The 22,135-nt window shown below is 48.8% G+C and overlaps 8 protein-coding genes across 8 annotated transcripts; 3 read left to right on the top strand and 5 right to left on the bottom strand.

Annotated features, from left to right (window-relative positions):
- The first annotated feature begins 240 nt into the window (after positions 1-240).
- On the top strand, positions 241-1,976 carry BDV38DRAFT_95860 (cytochrome c oxidase subunit IV family protein). The gene is made up of 3 exons (XM_032064196.1): positions 241-941; positions 1,024-1,217; positions 1,309-1,976. The coding sequence occupies exons 1-3, from the start codon at positions 632-634 to the stop codon at positions 1,396-1,398; spliced, it is 594 nt and encodes a 197-aa protein (XP_031919094.1). The 5' UTR covers positions 241-631; the 3' UTR covers positions 1,399-1,976.
- A 521-nt stretch (positions 1,977-2,497) lies between these two features.
- BDV38DRAFT_267627 (F1F0 ATP synthase subunit beta) lies at positions 2,498-4,760 on the top strand (the record flags this gene model as incomplete). Its single annotated transcript, XM_032056626.1, has 7 exons — positions 2,498-2,518; positions 2,767-2,950; positions 3,087-3,172; positions 3,228-3,270; positions 3,398-3,714; positions 3,773-4,622; positions 4,678-4,760. The coding sequence occupies 7 exons, from the start codon at positions 2,498-2,500 to the stop codon at positions 4,758-4,760; spliced, it is 1,584 nt and encodes a 527-aa protein (XP_031919093.1).
- An 890-nt stretch (positions 4,761-5,650) lies between these two features.
- Positions 5,651-6,290, top strand: BDV38DRAFT_234441 (uncharacterized protein). The gene has a single exon (XM_032053249.1). The coding sequence runs from the start codon at positions 5,807-5,809 to the stop codon at positions 6,011-6,013; it is 207 nt and encodes a 68-aa protein (XP_031919092.1). The 5' UTR covers positions 5,651-5,806; the 3' UTR covers positions 6,014-6,290.
- A 256-nt stretch (positions 6,291-6,546) lies between these two features.
- On the bottom strand, positions 6,547-9,282 carry BDV38DRAFT_234435 (1,4-alpha-glucan branching enzyme GLC3). The gene is made up of 8 exons (XM_032053248.1): positions 9,111-9,282; positions 8,930-9,054; positions 8,728-8,827; positions 8,560-8,672; positions 7,804-8,495; positions 7,417-7,752; positions 6,727-7,357; positions 6,547-6,651 (listed from the first exon to the last, which is right to left on the bottom strand). Exons 1-8 carry the CDS (start codon positions 9,154-9,156, stop codon positions 6,625-6,627), a joined length of 2,070 nt encoding a protein of 689 aa, XP_031919091.1. The 5' UTR covers positions 9,157-9,282; the 3' UTR covers positions 6,547-6,624.
- Positions 9,283-9,685: 403 nt separating this feature from the next.
- On the bottom strand, positions 9,686-11,495 carry rhgB (putative extracellular rhamnogalacturonase; the record flags this gene model as incomplete). The annotated part of the gene is made up of 4 exons (XM_032058579.1): positions 9,686-10,425; positions 10,501-10,702; positions 10,761-10,799; positions 10,860-11,495. 4 exons carry the CDS (start codon positions 11,493-11,495, stop codon positions 9,686-9,688), a joined length of 1,617 nt encoding a protein of 538 aa, XP_031919090.1.
- Positions 11,496-12,741: 1,246 nt separating this feature from the next.
- On the bottom strand, positions 12,742-13,629 carry BDV38DRAFT_277832 (uncharacterized protein; the record flags this gene model as incomplete). Its single annotated transcript, XM_032058578.1, has 1 exon — positions 12,742-13,629. The coding sequence occupies one exon, from the start codon at positions 13,627-13,629 to the stop codon at positions 12,742-12,744; it is 888 nt and encodes a 295-aa protein (XP_031919089.1).
- A 2,372-nt stretch (positions 13,630-16,001) lies between these two features.
- On the bottom strand, positions 16,002-18,538 carry BDV38DRAFT_277831 (alpha-1,2-mannosidase family protein; the record flags this gene model as incomplete). Its single annotated transcript, XM_032058577.1, has 5 exons — positions 16,002-16,458; positions 16,528-17,294; positions 17,361-17,794; positions 17,849-18,390; positions 18,453-18,538. The coding sequence occupies 5 exons, from the start codon at positions 18,536-18,538 to the stop codon at positions 16,002-16,004; spliced, it is 2,286 nt and encodes a 761-aa protein (XP_031919088.1).
- Positions 18,539-19,597: 1,059 nt separating this feature from the next.
- Positions 19,598-21,768, bottom strand: erg13A (putative hydroxymethylglutaryl-CoA synthase). Its single transcript, XM_032053247.1, has 4 exons — positions 21,253-21,768; positions 21,093-21,195; positions 19,975-21,032; positions 19,598-19,919 (listed from the first exon to the last, which is right to left on the bottom strand). The coding sequence occupies exons 1-4, from the start codon at positions 21,310-21,312 to the stop codon at positions 19,776-19,778; spliced, it is 1,365 nt and encodes a 454-aa protein (XP_031919087.1). The 5' UTR covers positions 21,313-21,768; the 3' UTR covers positions 19,598-19,775.
- Between the last annotated feature and the right edge of the window lie 367 nt (positions 21,769-22,135).

Below are 22,135 nucleotides of genomic sequence, written 5' to 3'. Positions count from 1 at the left end.
GCCTGTACAGAATATTGCTACCTGGTAGGCGGTGTGGTTTCACAGGATCAGTGTAGAGTAGAATACACGACTTCACCGTTTAAACATATCCCATCATGTTGGTCCCTACGTAAGTCTGATTGTCGTGCTATGATCCCGAGAGCGCCCGTCAGGTGACCAGTATAGCTTCGTTGTGCCTAGGCTTGAAAAGTATCGTAAGGGAAAACCAACAAAAAAATTGTCGATGTGGAAAATTCGACATATTGACCGTTGGGACTTGCCAAGCTTTATTGCTCAATCAAGAAGCCGACCAAAATCCAAAAATACCCTTAGATCGGATTTTGATGTTGGATAAGGATGGAACGTATCAGGTGTTTTGGGTGAAGGAAGTCGAAGTCGGGACAGATTGGGACGTGGACCAATGAGGGCGCAGGCAAAACGGACTAACCTAACCGGCCGGATACTCGACTTTCCACCTCAAACCACAGTCGAACGACGTCTTCGTTTCCCATCGCGAAGTCTCGATCACCTCCTCCACTCCCATTCCACCTTAATTCATCCTCAATCCCGAGGCATTACATCTCTCGCTCAAAGAGTGTGTATTTGATTTTTAATTGGTCTCCTTTTTGTCGCGCGCACGACCTCCCACACAATGTTCCTTCAGTCCGTTTCTCGGGCTGCTGCTCGCAGCTCGGCCATGCCCACCACTGCCATTCGTTCCTACCGCACCGTCTCGGGCCCAATGGCTTGCCTGAATGCCCGTCCTCAGCCTGCGAAGAACTCTATCGCTCCCCAGCAGACCCGCGCCTCATCCGAGCACGCCATCTCGAATCCCACACTCGCCGGTATCGAGAAGCGCTGGGAGGCCATGCCCCCTCAGGAGCAGGCCGATTTGTGGATGCAGCTCAGGGACCGTATGAAGGTTGACTGGCACCAGATGACCCTTCAGGAGAAGAAGGCCGGTATGCTTTTTCTATCTACACAATCCCCACTACTCCCGATCGATCAGAATTTTGCTGATGGACATCACCCCCCGCATTTTAGCTTACTGGATTGCCTTTGGTCCTCATGGCCCTCGCGCGCAGGCCCCTAAGGGCGAGGGTCTCAGAATCGCCGTTAAGGTCGCCCAGCTCACTGCTGTCTCCGTCGCCGTGTTCTACGTCATTCACTTGTTCGCTAAGCCCCAGCCTAAGACCATGTCCAAGGAGTGGCAGGAGGCTTCCAACGAGTATGCCAAGGTACGTTGATCTTGCTCTCTCACTTGAGCCTGCCATTGGGCAGTGTCTCTTGAAATCTATTAGATCAGACACTGACTACTTGTCATAACAGGCCGAGAAGATCAACCCTATCTACGGTGTCAGCGCCGAGGGTTACGAGGGCAAGGGCTTCGTCCAGAGCCCTCCTGCTGAGAAGTCATAGATTGTGGACCAGTGATGCGGGAGGAACAGGTATAGCAATTGGACAAGCTGGATAGGATCTGCTATGGGTTCAAATGGTACCTATGGCGTCGTCCTTCCGTTTTCTGATACCGCCGGTTCTGTGCCCATCATCGTGTGCACTTCCCTTCGCCTCTGTCTTATCTGTTTTGCCCAATGTCAGCCCAAAAGACTTGTATCTCGTACTGTGCCATAATCAATGTATCTCCTTTGTAGCCATAGAGTCTGTTCCACTGCTGCGACTGGTAACTGACCTCTAGAGTTCATAATCTGTAGATTAGTACAAAGCGATAATCATTTCGCTTCATATTATCAATGTCCTTTCCTACTGAAGAGGTTTGATATCAGCCAAGTCGACTCCTGATGTTTACGTCGGAAATGTATCATGGAGGTCGGAAAAGTGCCGTTACATAGTAACGCTTCCGAACTTTACATTCATGCCCCATTACACCCCTTCGGCCGTCACTATTCCTAAGCTTATTTCTTGGCATAGCACCTGAAAATGTTGACCTATAGAAATATAAATATATATATATACTTGTCACTGTGAAGGTCTGTAGACCAGAATTGACTACCTAGATACCTTGATGATCCTGATGGAGAATCACGGGAACACGTCAGATTTTTTTCCAAGTTGGCGTTCGTCCGAAATAGGAGCTTAGATCTTTACGGTGTACCCGGACGGAGGTAATAGGAAAACCAAAATAATACGTCGAAAGTCGGGTCTATGCCCGTTAGGATATGTTTATTTCTTCACCGTATTGGTCTGAGCCGCATACGCTCGATTTAGACGGGAATGCTTTTGACTAGTCACGGTTCTACTGGATAGTATGCTGGACAAATGGCATTTTTGATGGGGTTCAATGCTCCCTTGTATCCGATGGTTGCCAAGAAGCTCCTCATTTTGTGTGTAAATTTCCATGACAACCGCCGGGAGACTTCTCCATGCAGTGTTGGACGGGGAGGGCCACAAGAAAGAAAATTATCTGTCAGATGAAAACGTAGCAGTTATGTATTCGGTTGAAAAGGTGTAAAAGGGAATTACACTGCCTAGCAACCATGAAGCTGATGCAGCTCTGTCCATGTTTTCTGCGCGTTGCTCGGTACATCACGGGATCGTCGGCAAAACCGCCCCGGAAAGGCTAAGACCGGACACAGTCGCCCGTGTCCACCTCAACCTCAACCTCTTCCCTTCCCTTCCCTCTTTCTTCCCTCTCCCCATCTTCTCGTCCCTTTGACCTCATTTATCCCCGTTTCGCTCTTAAACACCATCATAATGTTCAAGAGGTGTGTTGCTCCGCCCACTCTGACCTCGTCGCCCCATGACCCTTTTTTTTCCGCTTGCTAACAGCTATTTTTTCCCTTTTACAGCGGTCTTGCCCGGACCTTCGGGAGGGCTGCTTTTGCCCGGCCTACCCCGGTCGCCCGTCGCGTTCCTTCCAAGATCAATGCCTTCCCTTCCCTTGCCAGGTTGGCCAGCACTGAGGCCGGCGCTAGCGGCAAGATTCACCAGGTCATTGGTGCCGTCGTTGACGGTATGTTTCCGGCTCCCGACGAAAACCCTGTTACCCGGCTACGCGAAAATCTTTTCCTGGCCGCAATTCCATCATAAAATCATCAACAACGACTCCATATGTGGCTGAAAACACGATATCTGACTTTCGATTACAGTGAAGTTCGAGGGTGAGAAGCTCCCTGCCATTCTCAACGCCATTGAGACCGAGAACAATGGCCAGAAGCTCGTGCTCGAGGTTTCTGTAGGTACCCCCAGAGCTTGAATGACATCAAGTCAACATAGCTAACCAAAAACAGCAACACTTGGGTGAGAACGTCGTCCGTACTATTGCTATGGAGGGTAAGTCACACCGTTCTATTGTTTAAGTATCGCCATGGGCATATCATAAGTGCTCGCCCTGGCTTGACCGCTCCCATATACGTGGCTAGGGTCACCCGAACTTTGGGTTGACATATCACTCTTTCAGGTACCGAGGGTTTGACTCGTGGTGCCGCTGCTCGCGACACTGGTGCTCCCATCACCATCCCTGTCGGTCCCGGCACCCTGGGCCGTATCCTCAACGTCACCGGTGACCCCGTCGACGAGCGTGGTCCCGTCAAGGCCACCAAGTACGCCCCTATTCACGCCGAGGCCCCTGAGTTCGTTGAGCAGTCCACTGAGGGTGAGATTCTTGTCACTGGTATCAAGGTCGTCGACCTGCTTGCCCCCTACGCCCGTGGTGGTAAGATTGGTCTCTTCGGTGGTGCCGGTGTCGGTAAGACCGTCTTCATTCAGGAGTTGATTGTATGTTCACCTGCAACCAAAGATTTACCTTTTTCCACTCTTTTCTAACCCTTCATAGAACAACATTGCCAAGGCTCACGGTGGTTACTCCGTCTTCACTGGTGTCGGTGAGCGTACCCGTGAGGGTAACGATCTGTACCACGAAATGCAGGAGACTGGTGTCATTCAGCTCGACGGTGAATCCAAGGTCGCCCTTGTGTTCGGTCAGATGAACGAGCCCCCAGGTGCCCGTGCCCGTGTCGCCCTTACCGGTCTGACCATTGCCGAGTACTTCCGTGACGAGGAGGGTCAGGATGTGCTGCTCTTCATTGACAACATTTTCCGTTTCACCCAGGCCGGTTCTGAGGTGTCTGCCCTTCTTGGTCGTATCCCCTCTGCTGTCGGTTACCAGCCCACTCTGGCCGTCGACATGGGTGGTATGCAGGAGCGTATTACCACCACCACCAAGGGTTCCATTACCTCCGTCCAGGCCGTCTACGTCCCTGCTGACGATTTGACTGACCCTGCCCCCGCCACCACTTTCGCTCACTTGGACGCCACCACTGTCTTGTCCCGTGGTATTTCCGAGTTGGGTATCTACCCTGCTGTCGACCCTCTTGACTCCAAGTCTCGTATGCTCGACCCCCGTATCGTCGGTCAGGAACACTACGACACCGCCACCCGTGTCCAGCAGATGCTCCAGGAGTACAAGTCCCTCCAGGATATCATTGCCATTCTGGGTATGGACGAACTTTCTGAGGCTGACAAGCTCACTGTCGAGCGTGCCCGTAAGCTTCAGCGTTTCCTGAGCCAGCCTTTCACCGTCGCCCAGGTTTTCACTGGTATCGAGGGTAAGCTGGTTGACCTTAAGGACACCATCCGCTCCTTCAAGGCCATCATCAACGGAGAGGCTGATGACCTTCCTGAGGGTAAGTTTCCCCTGACTAATACTTGTCTTTGAACTGTATGCTAACGATGTCTCAGCTGCTTTCTACATGGTTGGTGACCTCGAGTCCGCCCGTGCCAAGGGTGAGAAGCTCCTGGCCGAGCTCGAGAACAAGGCCTAAATGTAATATTGTTTTTAAGCGCCCTTTTCTTTTTTGTTAGACATGGACTTCCTTTCTTCAGTTATCCGTTTTCTGTCGATACGTGTACAGTACTCGAATTAAGAAAAGGGAGTTGAACGAAAGGCTTATCCTCCCTGTTCAGAAGAAAAAAGGAAGGGAGCACTATTACACCTACCTTAAAGTCCGGATGTACCTTCCGGACTTGTGTTACACTACGTGCTCATGTAAGTAAGTTAAAACGACCACATTCAGCCTGATACCCTCGGGGCTGGGACAATTGTATTCATTTCTTTTGTTGCACCAACTCTCTCTTTCCCTTCGTAGGCAGTGTAGATCAATAATGTCGTACTCGTTCCTATATTGTTTGTAATTGACCACCATACGGAATGCCTTGCTTGCATATCATTATTATCCCTTGGAATTCGGCCTTTATCTTGGTATTGAGTGCACTTGGAGATACATAGTGACTTCAAGTCTACGAATACAATGCGTCAGCCTCCCCTAGTTAGAACTACGCACCCTTCCCCTACTGTAATTCCACTTGAATTTCAAGTAATATGGCTCTAGATAGGATAATAGGCATGTACAATGGGTCATTTCTGGCCATGGAGTTATACATAATGCTACGTGATATAAAAAACTCACCCCCAAAAGTATATTCTTTTCAGACTATTAGACACTTTGGAGTACTCTCCTGGAGCGCATCACTTTTTTATCTAGTATAAACCAATGGGGTTTACACGGCAATACTGAGTACTTCTCTCTCTTCTACATATATATTTCCTAGAACGACTAATGGCCTGAAGCCCAGCAATCTTCATTAGCAAGACAAGATTCGCCAAACACATTTCGTCACCATCACCACCACTTCTTTCTACATTTTAGAATATATTTCCTTAAAAAAGACAACCCCGAGAACTATATATAGTTTTATGAGATACGTGCAATTTTCAAGGGCAGGGAATGCTACATAATGCCCTCATTTTCTCCAGAGAATGGGGAAACGTACACGCGGCTGATGCTGTGTTACCTTGCATTCAGACCCAATGAAGCATGGCACTGGATTAATGTTAAGTTTGACTTCTTTGGGAATGGGGGTTTCCTTTCCCTTTAGCAGGAGTTGCCATGTTTGTCCTGGGGTGCTCTTTTTATCCATGCATATGGAACTGGTGGTCGTATATTCGGCCTGTGGACTGATTGTTATTATTTTTTGGGGGATTGGTACTGTGGTCTCCTTTCTGAGCTTGTTGTGATTTATTTATTCTTCGTCGTGGAGGATGGCTGTGGTGAGTGGTTACTGTGCTTTTGTAAGTTTTATGTAGAGTGATATGATAATAGTACTGTGCCTAGGGAATTGAAAGGGTGTTTTTGTGCTGTTCGCTTGGTTATGAATGATTTCGGACTTATAGTGCTGGATGGTGGGTTACTGTCATGTGGTTCTGAGATGTTGAAGGGTGTGGTCTAGAAGCTTTGGCTTGATGGTCGGTATGTCATTGTTGGTGGAGTCTTATACATTGAAGTTAGGCTGCTCGACTCTCAATAGATCGACGCTTGTTGCTTTGTGAGTAAATAGAGTAAATTAGACTCGAGAGTTGATATTGAATGGGAAGAGGACACTGGAGCTGCTGGAACAGGAAGGTCTAGGATGTGTGGTGGTGATCAAAGGGTTATTGCTGGGTTGTCTCTAAATGATTTTCTAACTGGGCGAAGACTGATGCCTTCATGATGACTCTATAGTGATTGAGATCTAAAAACAGTAAAGTAAATTGTAGTTAAGAATTATAAAGTCGAGAACAAGATTAAGACACTTGATGTTGAGTATAGCTTAGCGCTGAGGGCGTGCTTGCAGAATGATACGAAGTATCTACAGCGTTTCTTCTAAGGCCAGGACCTGTTATGAGTTATTAGCATGCGCAGCTCTTTCTTTCTTTGGGGATTCTGGTGTCAGGTATAGGATGGATCTTACTAGTGCGGTCCTGGTGGGGATGTAGACTTGGAGGAAGTTGCTCCGGCCATTCCACGACATATCGGTGGTAAAGAACCGTGTCTCCTTAAGATTGCGGTTCAGACCACCGAATGCTGGATCATCAGTGTCGAGAACGATACGGTACGTGCCTGCTTGCTCGACGCCCACACGGTAGTCGGTGAAGCTGTTGGTTGGGTGGAAGTTGAAAATCCAAAGAAGACCTGCCCTCTCAAAGACGAGGACCTTGTCGGCTTCGTTTTTCAGGCTGATATATGCCTGTGGCGAATGGAGCCATCCGTATTTTTCTTCCGTCAATTGCATCCCACGGTCGAATTCATTAAGGAATTTATACCGTAGTAGGTGGTCTTCGGTCAGATTTAGCTGGCGTCGTGCGTACCAGAAGGAATTCTTGTTCCCTTCTCGGGGGAAGTCGAGCCATTCCGGGTGTCCGAACTCGTTGCCTTCAAAGTTGAGGTAGCCTTCACCTCCGAGACCATGCGTGACTAGTCGGATCATTTTGTGCAAGGCCATGCCTCGTTCGATGATGGGAGTGAACTCTGTCAGCACGGACATGTGTGTGTACATTTCTTTATCGCATAGCCACATCATGAGGGTTTTATCGCCAACAAGCCTTATTATGGAGTTAGCAACAATAATCTTATAGTATATACAGTGGATTTGTAAACTTACGCTTGATCGTGGCTTTCTGCGTAGGCAATTGTCTTCTCGCCATGGCGTCTGTTTGTCAAAGTGAAGGATAGGTTTCCTATGTCCCACTCGTCGTCCCCCTTCTCTTTCAAGAGCTTGATATACATGTCTGGGACAGCCATGGCGAGGCGGTAGTCAAAGCCGACTCCACCGAGGGAGTGTGGTAGACAGAGGGCCGGCATCCCAGAGACGTCTTCCGCTACTGTGATACAGTCGGGATAGAGGTTATGGAGCATTTCGTTAGCAAGAGTCAGATACATCACACCTTCTTCATCGACAGAAGAACCAAAATACTCATGGTAACCCCCAGAAAAACCTCTGTGTCTTCTGATTAGACGAATAATAGCACTGAAAAGGTTGGCTACTTACGTTCCAATTCCGTGATGGGTGTAAAGCATACTTGTGACACCATCAAAGCGGAAACCATCAAAACCATACTCCTCCATCCAAAAGCGCAAGTTGCTCAGAAGGAAGCGCAGAACCTCATGATTGCCGTAGTTGAACAATCGGCTGTCCCACAACTCATGTCGACCCTTCCCACCACCGTGGAAGTATAGGTGGTCTGTGCCGTCGAACATGTTCAATCCATCGAGAACGTTCTTCGATGCATGGCTGTGGATGACATCGAGGAGCACCACTAGACCCATGCTGTGGGCTTTGTCGACGAGCTCCTTTAGGTCTTCAGGTGTACCATAGCGGCTGCTCGCTGCGAAGAAGTTATTGACTTGGTATCCGAAGCTGGCGTAGTAAGCGTGCTCCATGATGGCCATAAGCTGAATTGCATTGTACCCTAGATATTTGATCCGAGGGAGCATATTGGAAGTGAACTCTTTGTAGGTTGCGACTTTAGTTTCTGGTGATGAAATCCCCACATGTGCTTCATAAATCCGGAGACTTTCAGGCCTCTTAGGACGGGGATGCTGGAACTTATATTGTTTTTCGGCTGGAGGGTTCCAGAAGACGGACTCGTATGTAGGTGACACATTGAGGTCTTGCACCACACGCTTGATCCACGCTGGGATCCGATAGATTCGGTCTCCACTGGGGGTGACCATTGATATCTGGACAAGCGTAAGTGATACGGAACGTATCGACAACCGTCAGCCTGAACAATGGGATCGATACCTTGATCTTGCTGTCATGGGGAATAGCTGGAGCGCCGCTAACTGCTGGCACCGTAACCTCCCAGACGCCGAAGTCATTCTTTGTCATTGGGTGGGCCGTCACGTCCCAATTGTCTGCTAGTTTCAGTATTTCTTCCTCAGGTAGCTTTCTCCATGCAGTCAGACATACTGAATTCTCCGACCAACTGCGCTTGCACAGCATTTGGAGCCCATTCTCTGTACACAATGTCACCGTTGGATTGAACGTTGAGGCCAAACCTCTCGTAACCCTAAAGAGTGGGCGAAGTCATAATTAGCAGGGACAAACTTCAGGGTCAATTGGAGCCCCGCCCAAACCAAGGAAACCATAAGAGCAATCAATTGACTCTCACCTTGCTAAACGTTTCAAGACCTCCTTCTGTCTCATTGATGGCTTTCACCCAGCCTTCAACGAAACTGAACCTTTGCTTCAAAGCATCTCGAAAAGGCTCCAGCCAAGGGTCCAGCTTTATGACACCTGAATTAATTCAGCGTAAGGTGGAGTTGCACAATGCGTCGTTTGAAGTGACTAACCTGTGCCGTCCGGCGGGGAGCTGTCCGCAGCTTGGGAGGAACCCATTCCGGCAGCTGGCAGGAACTGACTGATAAGGCTCAATCAGGTACAAAACCTTGTTACTGGGGACCGACGAGGCAAATCGAGACAGTTTTACAACTGATACTACCACCAGTAATTGCAAGAACAAAAAGTAGGCAATGGTTGGGAAGCAAGCAGAGGAGCAGAGGAGAAGGAAACCTGGTTTCCTGCTGCGGGGGTTGCTTGCGGAGAGGCCAAAGCTCCCGTGTTCTCCCCATGTGACATCACCCTACCCTTGTCTTTGTTTGCTTATCGTTTGTTCCTCGTACGTATATTTCGTAATACTAGACACCTCCCTTCAATTGTTTTGTCAATTTTAAGCAATGCCTTACTCGACTAAGAAATACATGAGGATTATCGTGTATCTGGAATCTATCCCCAAGGTTGTAAGTCATCAATATGTTAAGTCTACTCATACCAAGATAAGACAATGATAACTGACTCTATCCTGACAAATATATTCTCTAAGTAAAACAAGTTGAGAATTAAATACTTCTACATGCATGCGTCATGTCTAGTGATGGCCATGGCGCCGATGATGATGATGGCCAGCACGAGGAGGGCCTGTGGGTGCTGGCTTGTCATTTCCAAACGGGCAACCACCAACCTCACCGGCAGATTGTTTAGAGGAATGCTGCTTCGATTGCTGGGACGGCTGCTCACTGGCCACAGTAGGAGCTGGTGCGCTAGTGGACGCCTGCTGCTCGGCCGTGGTGGAGGTCGCCTCAGCAACCGTTGTTGGCTTAGAGGACGCCACAACCGCTCGGACCTTCGCTGTCGAGCCTTTGTTGACCATCAAAGCACTATACGGAGTCGCTCCAGGGTAGAAGGAGGTGGGAATGGTCGGGATTGGAATGGAGGCTGTAATACCGAAGTCCGTTTTGAGATCGGCAGCCATTGTTGCCGCCGAATAGCCAGATGGGGCGCTGGAGACTGTGGTCGTGGTCGCTTCATAAGCAACATGACTAGAGCCTGATTTAAGACAAAATCCAGTGCCATAAGCGTTGCGGCAAGAGTACCATTGCCGCTGCCTGGAACTGTCCTCAGTCCACATGGCAAAGTCCTCAATGGTGATATCATAGCAAGGGGCACCGTCTGGGCAAACAATCTTGATAGGGCCTCTTGCAGCGCCATTCTCCTCAGTACCTTTCCAGTTTCTGAGAGTGATGTTGCTCAGTTCGACACCATTTCCGTCCTGAGAGCTCATGCTGGCCCAGTAACTGTCAATATCGAACGAGTAGGCGTTTCCGTGGCCTGACGAATGCAAGATGCAAGGTTAGCATTGTCAAGGGATTCCACTAACTGACTTATAAGGATGCTTGTGCTTACCGATGAAGTTCTCAAACAGCAGATTAGTCGCGGAGCCACTACCACCATTGCTCTTAATGAACATCATGTTGTTGGAATTCCAGGTATAGATGTTCCGGTAAGTGATATCACTGATATCGGTATCCTTTCCAAGAGAGCCCATACCGCATCCACCACTCCAATTGCAGTAGATATTCTCAACCAAGATGTTCTTAGAAGGACTCTACAGATGTGTGTTAGACAGTCCTTGGGATAAAAGGAGGGCTGTGTTGGAAACATACCTTGACTGTGACACATTCATCCTTGTTCGTTACCTCGATCTATTGATACGTAAGCTACTGAGGGACGTGAGGCTCAAATATCGGCAATTTACTACTCACGTCATGAATCCAGACGTTCGTTGACCAAACATCAACACCATCCAAGCCACCGTGGTTACCACCACGAATTGCCATGTTATATACTTCGCCGTTGGTGCAAGTATCCAGGGAAAAGTGGAAAGCAGGGGCATCGACAAGGATAAAGTCATGAACCGAGAAATCTGTAACATCATAGAGCCGCAAGAGGCGAGGCCCACTCCATTTGTTATCCTTGTGGTATTCATAGCCCAAGCCCTGCATGGCACCCGACGATGTGCTACTGAAGAGCTCAAAATCGCTGGAATGTTCAATAAAGATCATGTTTCCACCATCCGTGCCGCTACGGTAGATGGTTCCATCAATCTGCAGTGCCCATGCCTTGCCACCACTCAGTCTGGCCCAGGTTGACAGTGCATAATCTCCCGATGGCACATATACCAAACCGCCAGATTTGCAGTCGGCGAACGCAGATGCCAGAGGAGGCCCAAGATCGGTGGTCTTATCAGCTTTGGCCCCATAATCGAGAACATTGCAAGTCTTCGTGGCGGCTTTAGTCGAAGCCGGTGTTAATGGTCCCACAGATCCAGAAAGGCTGGCCACCGCAAGGGTAGGTACCAGACTCACGAGGGAAAACAACGACAGTGTATTGATCCGCATTTTGCTGAGCGGGATTTGGAGAAAAGAAAGTGAGCGTGAGGATAGAGCAAGAAGGGTTGTAACGCACGAGCGAGAAGTGCTATTAAGTAGAGCTAGACCCGGGATATCAACCTGAAACAATTTCCCTCAGACATGGAGCCAGCATCTAGTAGCCCTAGTTTCAAACAACCGCTGGCTACCATCTCTGCACCCCCAGGGCTGAGCGATAATCTGTCAAGTCGGCCTAGACATCTGGAGCCAGACATCGGGTTGAATCAATTAAATTAGTGGGTGCGCCAGGAGCTATGATGCATGCCAATCTCTAATAAGAGAACCATGGCGTGCTTCGGACGACTGAATCAAGCGCGAGCATTAAATCCGTCCCGTGTTTCGCATCATATTTCGACCGTCGGCCCAGATCTGCAATTAGGTTCAACGAGATGTCTACAGAGCTCGATAGGTCTGTTCAGTCCTCAACGCACACAAAATTTCATTCTTCATGGAACTTTTGATGCTTCCATCGGTTGGGGCGGAATGGCCCTCCAAAGAAGTGGACCCGAACGAAAGATGAAACGCTCTAAAAACTACCGTTTCCGGAGAATAACCGACACCGAAAGGAAGAGCCCTATACAGCAAAATTAGGAGACAAGCAACTCCAACTGAAGTTAAAGGGGCGAGAATAAATTATAGTTTGGAGTAAAATTAATCAACTCTCTGACTAGGGCAGATCTAGTCAAGGGCCGTCGAGATCTGCTACGAACCGGATCAGTTGACCTTCTATGCCTAGTCTGGTCTGAGATATATTCACATTAAGTGTTTAAATGTTCCAGGCAGGCATTAATGTCTACCTATGTCCGGATTCGGCCCCGTGCAATGTTTTGAGGATGTCCGAGTCACCTGTTGCTGTTTCTCCTCGGGCTACAGTCTGGGTATATCCCGTTCCAGCTAAGGCCATGTCTAAATTAAGACCGTCCAAAAAGGGGCAGAATAATAGTATGCATCTGAATTAAATTTGTATTATCGGAAAGCCCCCAATATGTGTAATGAAACAAACATCTATCTGGACTCAATCATAGAGCAAATCGATAACAAACATTTGGTATCCTCACGCTAGTCATTGTCGGCATGCCGACTGTACAGGGCTCCCAAGAAACCTAGCCTAGTATGGCACTGTGAACCCATTCTGTCTGACTGGAAACTTTTATTGAAGTCAGTATGGATTCTTCATTCTATTCAACGCATGCAAAAGACTAACAGAACTCACAATTTACAGGTTGGCGCCAAGAGTAGCGACAACATTGCCAACGGCAGTGCCCAGAGCAGGCAGACTGAGACTAGTGAGAAGGCCTGCAACATTAGGGGAGAGCCTGATGAGGAGGAAAGAGCCATCCTGGGCAACAACTGTGAGGAGGTTCTTGGCGGGCTCGCCGACGTCCTTAATGAGGTCACCAGCGTTACCGGCGGTCTTGATGATCTGACCAGCAGAGTTACCGACTCTAGGGAGGCCAAGGCCGGCGAGGAGAGAGGCGACGGAGGGGCTGAGCTTGATGAGGATACGCTTGGAATCGGTACCGGTGACCTCGAGGACATCCTGCACCTCGGGGGCAACATCCTGAACGAGCTGGCCATCGGCGGAGCGCTTCAGGTTCTCACCAAGGGTAGCGACAGTGCTACCAATAGGAATCCCGACACCAGCGAGACCAACACCAGAGAGAAGGCCAGCGATGTCAGAAGACAGCTTGATCAAGAGAGCACTACCGTCCTTGCTGACGACGGTCAGGAGGCCGTCAACAGCTGAACCAAGGCCCTTGATCACGTCGCCGACCGAGGCAGCGGTCTTGACAACCTCACCGACAGGGACGCCAACACCGGGAAGGCCGAGGCCGGAAAGGAGACCAGCAACCTTGGGGCTAAGCTCAATGAGGAGCTTCTTCCCGTCAGTGCCAGTGACAGTGAGGACCTGGTTCACACCATGGCCAACATCCTGAACAATGTGACCACTGGCGTCCGAAGAGGGGACTGGAGATACTGAGGGAATAGCATTGGTGGTGGAGGTGGCCTCCTTGAGGATGCTGACATCAGAGTGGCTGCCAGCAGGAGCAGCCATGGCCGAGGAGGCCAGAGCAGCGATGACCGTGATAAGGGAAGTCTTCATTGTGATGAGATATGTGAAAGAAAATTAAAATGAATGGAAGGGTATATTGGTATAAGGTATAACCGGTAATGAATGACAGAAGTTGGAGAGTGAGAGAACGAATGAGTGTTGCGCTGATGATTGAGAAAGAAAGTCAAGAGAACTGGGGGTGTTAAAGCCTTTATACTACAGCTGCTCATGATCATCTCTTTGTTACCGTTCTTTTCAGAAAGCAGCTGGACAGCTTGATTAGCTAGCTGGGGGCAACCATTTGACTAAGAACATGTGTTACTGCCCAGGAGAGTAAAGCTACATCGCAAGCTTGATGGAGAAAAAAGAACCACTAGGCCGTGGGTACTGCATATGAAACAGGATACAGGCTCTCCAATGTACCCTCATGCCTTCACGTTCCCTGCTCTGCACACCATCATCGCTATGCTACGTATACTAACTACGAAAGTAAGCGCCGCAGTGATCTATGTGCAGTTCCCACAATGAAGTTCGAGCAACCTCTACAGTTTCAACAGTACACATTTCGAGAAGAGGCTCAAAGTTACCATCGGCGATTCTCTCCATAGGCGTTAGATACTGCAACAAGAGCGCAATCATTGCTTGTTCGGGGGAGCGCCGGATCCGCTGATCTACACGGCATAGACTTCAAGACATCATGGCTTCCAAGTCTTCCGAACATACTCCTTAGTTACCTGATACGTAGCTACTACGGTGATCTGCATCTTAATCTTACCAGGTACCAGGCACCAGGCACTCTTTAAATCACATGCGTAGCTAGAAATCGAATGGTGCGCTGATTTTGCTGTCCACTATTGGTGGGAGAAGCTGAAGAACGCGAGCTTGTCCGCCGCGATAAACTATATCTGAGGTCTAATTGCAATATATTCGGAGCTGACTTTCCTCTACCAAGGATATGTACAGTGTACAGGGTCAAGAAGATAAAAGGCAAACCGCACGTTGTACATGATCATCCGGGTAGCCGGTCTGCCCAGACCGATGGAGCCTAACCCTGACGATCTTCAATGGAGCCAAGGTAGTCATGTTGATTTGTCGTTCAGCCTTACTCTAACAGTACGGGAGTGCCGGATAAGCTATTGAAGCTTACAGTTGCAATTCTCTGCATATGCAACGGCTCTTGGACCACAAATGATCTATTGATTTACGAGCTGTTATACTTTGCACCGGCCGATTATGAGTTCGGCTGATAAACGAGATCTTGGACTTGGCGGTGATGGTAGTTCAAGCCATGTATAACATGTGCTCTATCACAGCACCCCTGGCCCCTCACAGTGGATGTGACGTCTAGGGCCCAATAGGGAACACTCCACTTCCTTTGAATGGCAATTAAACCCATAACCGCGCCTTAGGGCCGCTAAAGTGAATAATCAGAATACTCCGTATGAGTTAACAATTCCGCGGGCTCCACTCTGAGAGCCCCAGACACGGCCATAGCATAGAAAGGACTGAGAATGACCTTGCATACGGAGAACCTACTGAGAAGCTTTTCTTTTTGTCTCCTTCAAGACTCGTAATTTGTACGAAAGATTGTAATTCTGAGCATACAAATTCTCCAACACTTTAGCAGAAGAATAAGAAAGGGGCGCATAAGAAACACCATGCTAGCTAATATACGACGACATGCCTAGGAGGAACTACCTGATCACCTCATAATTTATCCAGTCCCACAGGGGAATTTCGCAGGAGAAATCCCCGAAATCCAGCATGAAAAATTATGCATAGTCGTTGGTGCCGTTTCAGTTGATGATCAACAAGCTTAATAAGACTAATGCCGATCAACTCCATCAGGTTTCGCGAGTGAACAACGACAGCCAAGACTCAATGGGGTTTGTCGTTACTACTATCGTCTCTACTATTGGTAACTATTATGGATAAGGCCAACGGAGAGCCAGTTTAACTACTTGCTGCTGTTCGACGGCTCCCCTCCGTATGCGGTATTTGTCGCGACGTTCCGAATAAAAAAGGAGAGCCCTAAATACCGGTGCTGTTGTGGTGGTGGATCCGGATTTCGGTGGCTCTTCTTCTCCCGTGCCGCCTGGGGGGCTTATCGAAACGCACATGATAATATCCACGGATGGCGAATGAAGAGTTTGGTCTCGTTATACCACTGTAGGGATTATCACGTTCAGCAACTCCTGAGGTACTCTGAGCATATGGAGTATTATGGGGCGCTCAGGGCCTGTGAAATGGTCTACACAGACCAACAGGTCATCTCCTATTCCAATGGGCTCTCCAACGGGGTATCCTTCCAATCAATAAGATAGTACGATGGGTGAATATAGCAGTAGCTATACTGGGTATGTATGAATATGAATATGTACAAAGAATATACCACAGGCGAAAACTGTGCGGGCTTACCAACTTCAGGAAGCAGGACTGGGCGGCAACTCGCCTGTGAACCAGTCGCTGGCAGCCCCTCCAAGTTCAAATTCTAGGGTTCCTCCCTGGGCAAATATGTCGTCCCACGTGAGCCAGTTCTTCTTCCAATCCTTTCCGTTCAACCGAAGCTTCTGCACATAAATTTGACTGTCGCCGTTCCCGTCGCCGCCGGTCGCATTGATGCTTAGTTTCTTCCCGTCCCCAAGCTCAATAGTCAAGGACTCGAACCACGGAGAATGAACCAAAAAGGTCGTTTGCCCCGTGATGGGATACAGGCCAATCATATTCCACAGAAGCCAGGTCTGCATGGCACCGGCGTCGCTGTTACCAGGGAGACCTTTAACTCCAGTATGGTAATAGGTCTTTGCGATGTTGCGCGATCGGTAAACCGATAGATCCTGTCGGTTGATATAATGGTACAGATACGGGATGTTGAACATCCTAATTGCACCATCAGCGATACTATTCACGCTAATATGGGGCTAACAGTAGAAGAACAAAAAGACTTACGGTTCGTTGGTGGGATCGAAGATAATACCACTAGAGCCGCTGGCCCCCTGGGTGAACATGGTGTCCAAGCGCTTCAGGACAGTCTGGGCCCCGCCCATCATCTCGATCATCTGCCCCATGTCGTGGACACTTGCCCAAGAATACGCCCAGGAGCTGGCCTCGTAGTACGGATCCCCCCAGTAGCCACTGTCCGTCAGTGGATCCGTTTCGATGAAGCCAGTGTTGTCACGTGGAACCACAAAGCCGGAAAATCCCAGCGAGGTCTGGTTGGAATTCCAATGATTCCTCCAATTCCGTGATCGGTTCAGATATTTGTCTGCGTCTTCATGCTTCCCAAGGCCCGTCGCTACCTGATAGAGACCAAAGTCGTTACAAGAGTACTCCACTGCCCGAGTGACGGCACGGCTGTATTTCGGTGTGATGAATCCGAGACTAAGCCAGTCCGGCAGTGCGCCTCGTCCCTCTTTGGTTGACGAGTCTGGTGCCATAGAGTCGACCGGATCATTTGGCGGAGCCACTTCGGCATCTTTTACCATTGCCCGGTATCCGTCTTCCCAGTCAACTGCTCCACGGACGCCTTTCACATAAGCATCGGCAAGAATATTGTCGGCATTGGAACCACCCTGTGTTCTTCCGTTGTAGTTCGACGAGCGAGCATCCGGGAGATAGCCTTCAAACCGCCAGATGTCGACTAAAGAGCGAATTTGTTCTTCATATGCTGCGGGCTGCAGGACTTGCATGAGAGCAGTAGAGCAACGGAAAAGATCCTGAAATTTTATCAGTTACGAGAGATCTAATGTGATTATGGGCGAGATCTCCGGAATTACACTTACCCAATAAGTGAAAATGTCCTGATAATATGGCTCAGAAGATGTCCAGCCAGGGTTCTCGCCGGTCTGGTTGGTTGGGATCAGATGCATGAAGTAGAGGGATGTGTACAGCAAGGTGAGGCTTGTTTCATTCGTGTTCGTTGTAGTCACCTTAGAGAAGACCTTGGAGTTCCATTCAGTCTGGGCGTCACGAACAACAGATGTGAATTCTGTACCCTCCGGGATTTCGTCATGGACATTTTTGCATGCTTTCTCCGTGGACAGCCACGAGATACCGACACGCGAGGTAACTACATTTTGTTGGAAGGTAAACAAGCCTCCGACACGGGTTGTACTCGAGGATGACGATGCAAGTCCGCTGATCTGCTCGACACTTCCTTCCGCATCACTTCCAGTGTATGTACGGTTACGAACTGGAGCAGCATCAAAATAACCACCTACCAAGAATGTCAGTCTTCGCTCACCATTAGGGGCTACATGTAAACGCTCACAGAAATAGATCGACCAATCTGGTGAACGATTCCAGCCGTTATCATACACACCCTGGCCCTCGTAATGCCCATCGGGAAAGATAGTGATGTTTCCACCTTTGTACCCTTGCCCAAGCCCTTGGCCTCGAAATGAGGGAAGGATGTGTGAAACATCAACCAGGACATTTCCCGTTGATCCTTTGGGGAATGTATACTGATACATTCCCGCATGAGCTGATGCGCTCAGCTCGACAATGGTTCCCTCGGACGTCTGCGCCTTGTAGTAGCCCACAGACGCCTCATCAGTACCTGCCCGGGCGACAGTCTTGTTCGATAGGGGATTACTGATGTTTCCGATCAAGGGCAGCTGGGAAACTGTTCCGTACTTGGGCGCGCCCCCGGTACCTTGTTCATGCATCATGCTGAAGCCGGAGAATTTACCATTGGGAAGGTAGCCTGAATAGGCATCTGTTCCTGAGATAAACAGGTCAGGGCCTAGCTTTACCATCCCAAACGGTCGCGCGGCACCAGGGAAGTTATTCCCCCCATTTTCTGTGCCCAAGCTTCATGAGATTAGAAGCCAGTTGGTTTAAAATCTCTCCGAGATTCGAGACTCGATACTTACAAGAGATTTACGTGTGATGTTAAACCAGCAGACAGGACCAGTGGCTGTAAGAGTGTCAACACCAGAAAGGTGCCCAACAACGCCATGATCAAGATCGTTCCTAGAAGGATGCCCGTTAGAGTCGCCAGTCTTTCTATCTTCGTTGATGGTATCTCGGGAGCTGTCCTACAAGGAGCGGAACACGATGAATCATACGCAACTTGAATCAAAAGCACCTCTAGCTGCAATCGAATCTAATTTATCTGATAAAAGCGAGCAGAAAAAAACCACGCCTCTGCGGGGTGTTACACAGTCATTTCCCAAGGTACGAGGAAGTGATGAGGGGAAGGTACGAGGCCACTGATTGCAAAGAACAGTCGCACATGCCATGATCACAGGCAGTCTCATGGGGCATTGTCCAATACATGGGCGTGAAAGCGCTGTGGGTTCGGGGAGAAGCAAGGATGGAAGTATATTGAAAGACGACGAAGCATGCCCGATCGTTTAGCGTCAAAAAAGGGGACGACTAAAATTTTAGATAGTAGGATATACATAGAAGCTATTGCCCCGCCAGTATCTATTGACAAAGAACGACAGTCTTGAGCCATAGGAACCCATGGATACAGAAGAGGCGCATTCTTTCCCCTGAACCAGCCCTACCGGAATGCCCCTTTTGCTTGTTGACAAACAAAGAAATAGAAATAGAAATAGAAACAAGAGCCACCGAAGCCAATAGTGAAAGCGTGGAACAATCGGGCAAACACAGACAATGTACTGTTTACGATGAAGCTATGAAGTACTCTGTACATGTGAATCAGTTCTCGTGAAAGGATCATTCTCCAGTCACAAGCCAAGATGGCGCACATGGCATTCGTTTTACCGACCACTTGTTGAATCTCACAAGTCTATTCCTCAGGAAGCTAAGACTCTACAGTATGTGTCATTGTCGATCACCTCACCTCCAGTATGATCCAGTATCAAGGATCATACCTTCTGGACCGGTGATCATGACCACCACCGCCAATGATCCGCCCACATGCTCGACTCAGGGGTCCGTCCCGGGAAAACATGATTGGACAGTTCCTGAGAGGTGGGTCAGGTGATTGGCATTTTGAATTACATAAGCATAGGTCACCGTCTAGTTAACTAGATATGGAGCCTTAGGAATTCTCCCTTGCTTAAGGCAAGGAAGGTCTGAAAAATCTAGATGCATTTCATACGATGTATTATCTTGAGGTTATAACTCTGGACCAACAGGAAACTTGCACCCCTGATATCATTCCTTGCTTAAGAACGAAGACGTTGCATGCACATACTATACACTAATCGAGACTTTCGACCGAATCACGCATAAGGTTTCAACTCATACTTCCGTCGGAATATATCATCGACGTGGACCAGATAGTATGTGCCAGGGGCGAGGCTGTCAACACTCCCCTTAGGGGTGTAGTCCTTCTGTTGGTAAGCCTTTTCGCGGAGTTGACACATCTAATATGATCAGACTAATGTCGGCTTAGGGAAATACATCTAGTGGATAACGTACCTGATCATAAAATCCAGGGGATACCGATGTGCGAGCATCCAAACGATCCTGCAACCGGATCTTTTGCGCCATTTCCGTAATGTCGCCTTTGATCTGCAAGCTGAACATGGTACTGGCAAGGCCGCCACCATAGCTGAACATACCGATACGCTTGTTCTGCAGTTTCTCACTCGGGACGTTACTCAATAGACTTACTAGCCCTGAATATATGCTAGCTGTATACATATTACCACAGTGGGCTGGGGCTGTAAGGGACGGTTGAACACGCTCTGAGAACTGATCCTTCGTTAGACCCATACAGAGCTTCTCAATGCTCTTATTTGTCAAAGATGCGGTATACTCGACATCCCGAATCTCGGACGGGACATGATCGAAACGATCTGGCTCTAGTCGGAAGTCGTTGAATAACAGGCGCCCATAGCCCTTGGCTACCAACTTGCAGTTGGGGGCATGGAGTACCATGTAGTCAAAGGTATCTAGAAAGCTACCCTTGCTGCTGGGTGTCACGCCGTTCAACTCGCCACTTGTTTTGGCCAGCTTCTTGCTGCGATAGCGTTGATAGCAATTATCCAGCGCCTGAAGATAACAGGTATTCGAGAAGTGCCCATCTACTAGAGGGTATTCGGATTTGAGATCGGCTTTATAAAAGTCGTATACATGTTTCATGTACGACGCGCGGAGCGGCTCCAGCACTAGGGGTGCGTTTGGGCCGATGAGCATGGCTACACAGCCGACGCCACCTGTCGGGCGCGCTGCCGGCGTATCGTACAAGGCAATATCGCCCGCAACGACAATGGCGTTACGCCCATCCCAGGCGGACGATTCCACCCAGTTCACGGAGTTGAACAGTGCGTTCGTTCCCCCATAGCAGGCATTGCATGTATCGACGCCTTCGATATCGGCGTTGTCACCAAACAGTTGCATGAGGACGGACTTGCAGGACTTGGACTTATCCAAGAGGGTTTCTGTTCCGACTTCGAGGCGACCGATCGTCTTCGGGTCAATTGAGTATTTTCGGAGCAGGGAGGAAACAGTAGTGAGGGCTAGGGAGTAGATGTCTGTTCATCATCGTCAGCCAACTATGCCGAAGGAGATTGGTGGCCCTGCTTTCAGTTTACCTTCCCGGTCATCACAGAAGCTCATCTTCTGCTGCCCGAGTCCGATGGTGAATTTGCCAGCACTGGCCCCTAGAAAGGTCTCGAGCTCTGATTGTGGCACATACTAGGTTGCGCTCTGGTTAATGTTTGCCTAGGTGATTCAAAAAGGCTCAGGACATACACGACTGGGAAAGTAGATCTCGATGGCCTTGATGCCAATGTTCTGGGGTGTCGATGGCATTTTGTCGAAGTGCAACTGTTAAGCAACCCGGCCTTCTCACGAGGTTAGTATCTGAAGATCGAAGAAAGGAAAGCAAACCGATGGAACATGAAGGGACAACATTAGACAATGTTTTGTCTCTAATATACTCCCTGCTGGTACCTTCCTTGTTGCCGGTGCGGTATGAGGTCTACTATGTAGATCCGGTACTATGTCACCTAAACATGGGCTAATGCCATGGCGAATCCACCACGGGCTGTCTGGGATAGACGCTACAGTGTATATTCGAGCACCTCGGTTCTAGCTTCCCTCATTGGACCGATAGGTGCTGGAATTGTTTCATTTCTAGAGAACCCTGTAGACTTTACTTGATTGAGATATACTGTTGCCTACTACATGAGGTCCGCATGTATATCTGCGGTGGCTCAGACGATCGCTAGGCCATCTATTGGCTTATTGATCTGACGTGGGAGAAGAAGGTTGCAATTGAGGTTTAAGCTAACAGGCCTTGTTTTGTTCGAGAATCTGTAAATATAACAACAGCAATCCATCGGACCAACGGAACCGACTCCATCGTAGCAATAACAGCACTCCACTTAATCTGTCTTCTGTTTATGCTTAGCTATCTGTCTCATTGCAGTTGATGAATGACCAGCGCAACTATCAATGCCACAGATACTAGCTGCAGTATATCTTGCACGTGTATATAATGGTCATGCTTCTATGCTCTGCTTTATGCATGGCATAATTTATAAGCAATTTTCTTACACAAAACCAAAATGCACGATTATCGACAATTAGCTATAATCTATTGATAGGCAACACCGGAGAACTAGAAAGCATT

The sequence above is a fragment of the Aspergillus pseudotamarii genome (genome assembly GCF_009193445.1).
Source record: "Aspergillus pseudotamarii strain CBS 117625 unplaced genomic scaffold BDV38scaffold_3, whole genome shotgun sequence".
NCBI classification, from domain to species: domain Eukaryota; kingdom Fungi; phylum Ascomycota; class Eurotiomycetes; order Eurotiales; family Aspergillaceae; genus Aspergillus; species Aspergillus pseudotamarii.
Note: the sequence above shows the minus strand (reverse complement) of the source record. Positions and strands in the feature narration are given on the sequence as shown.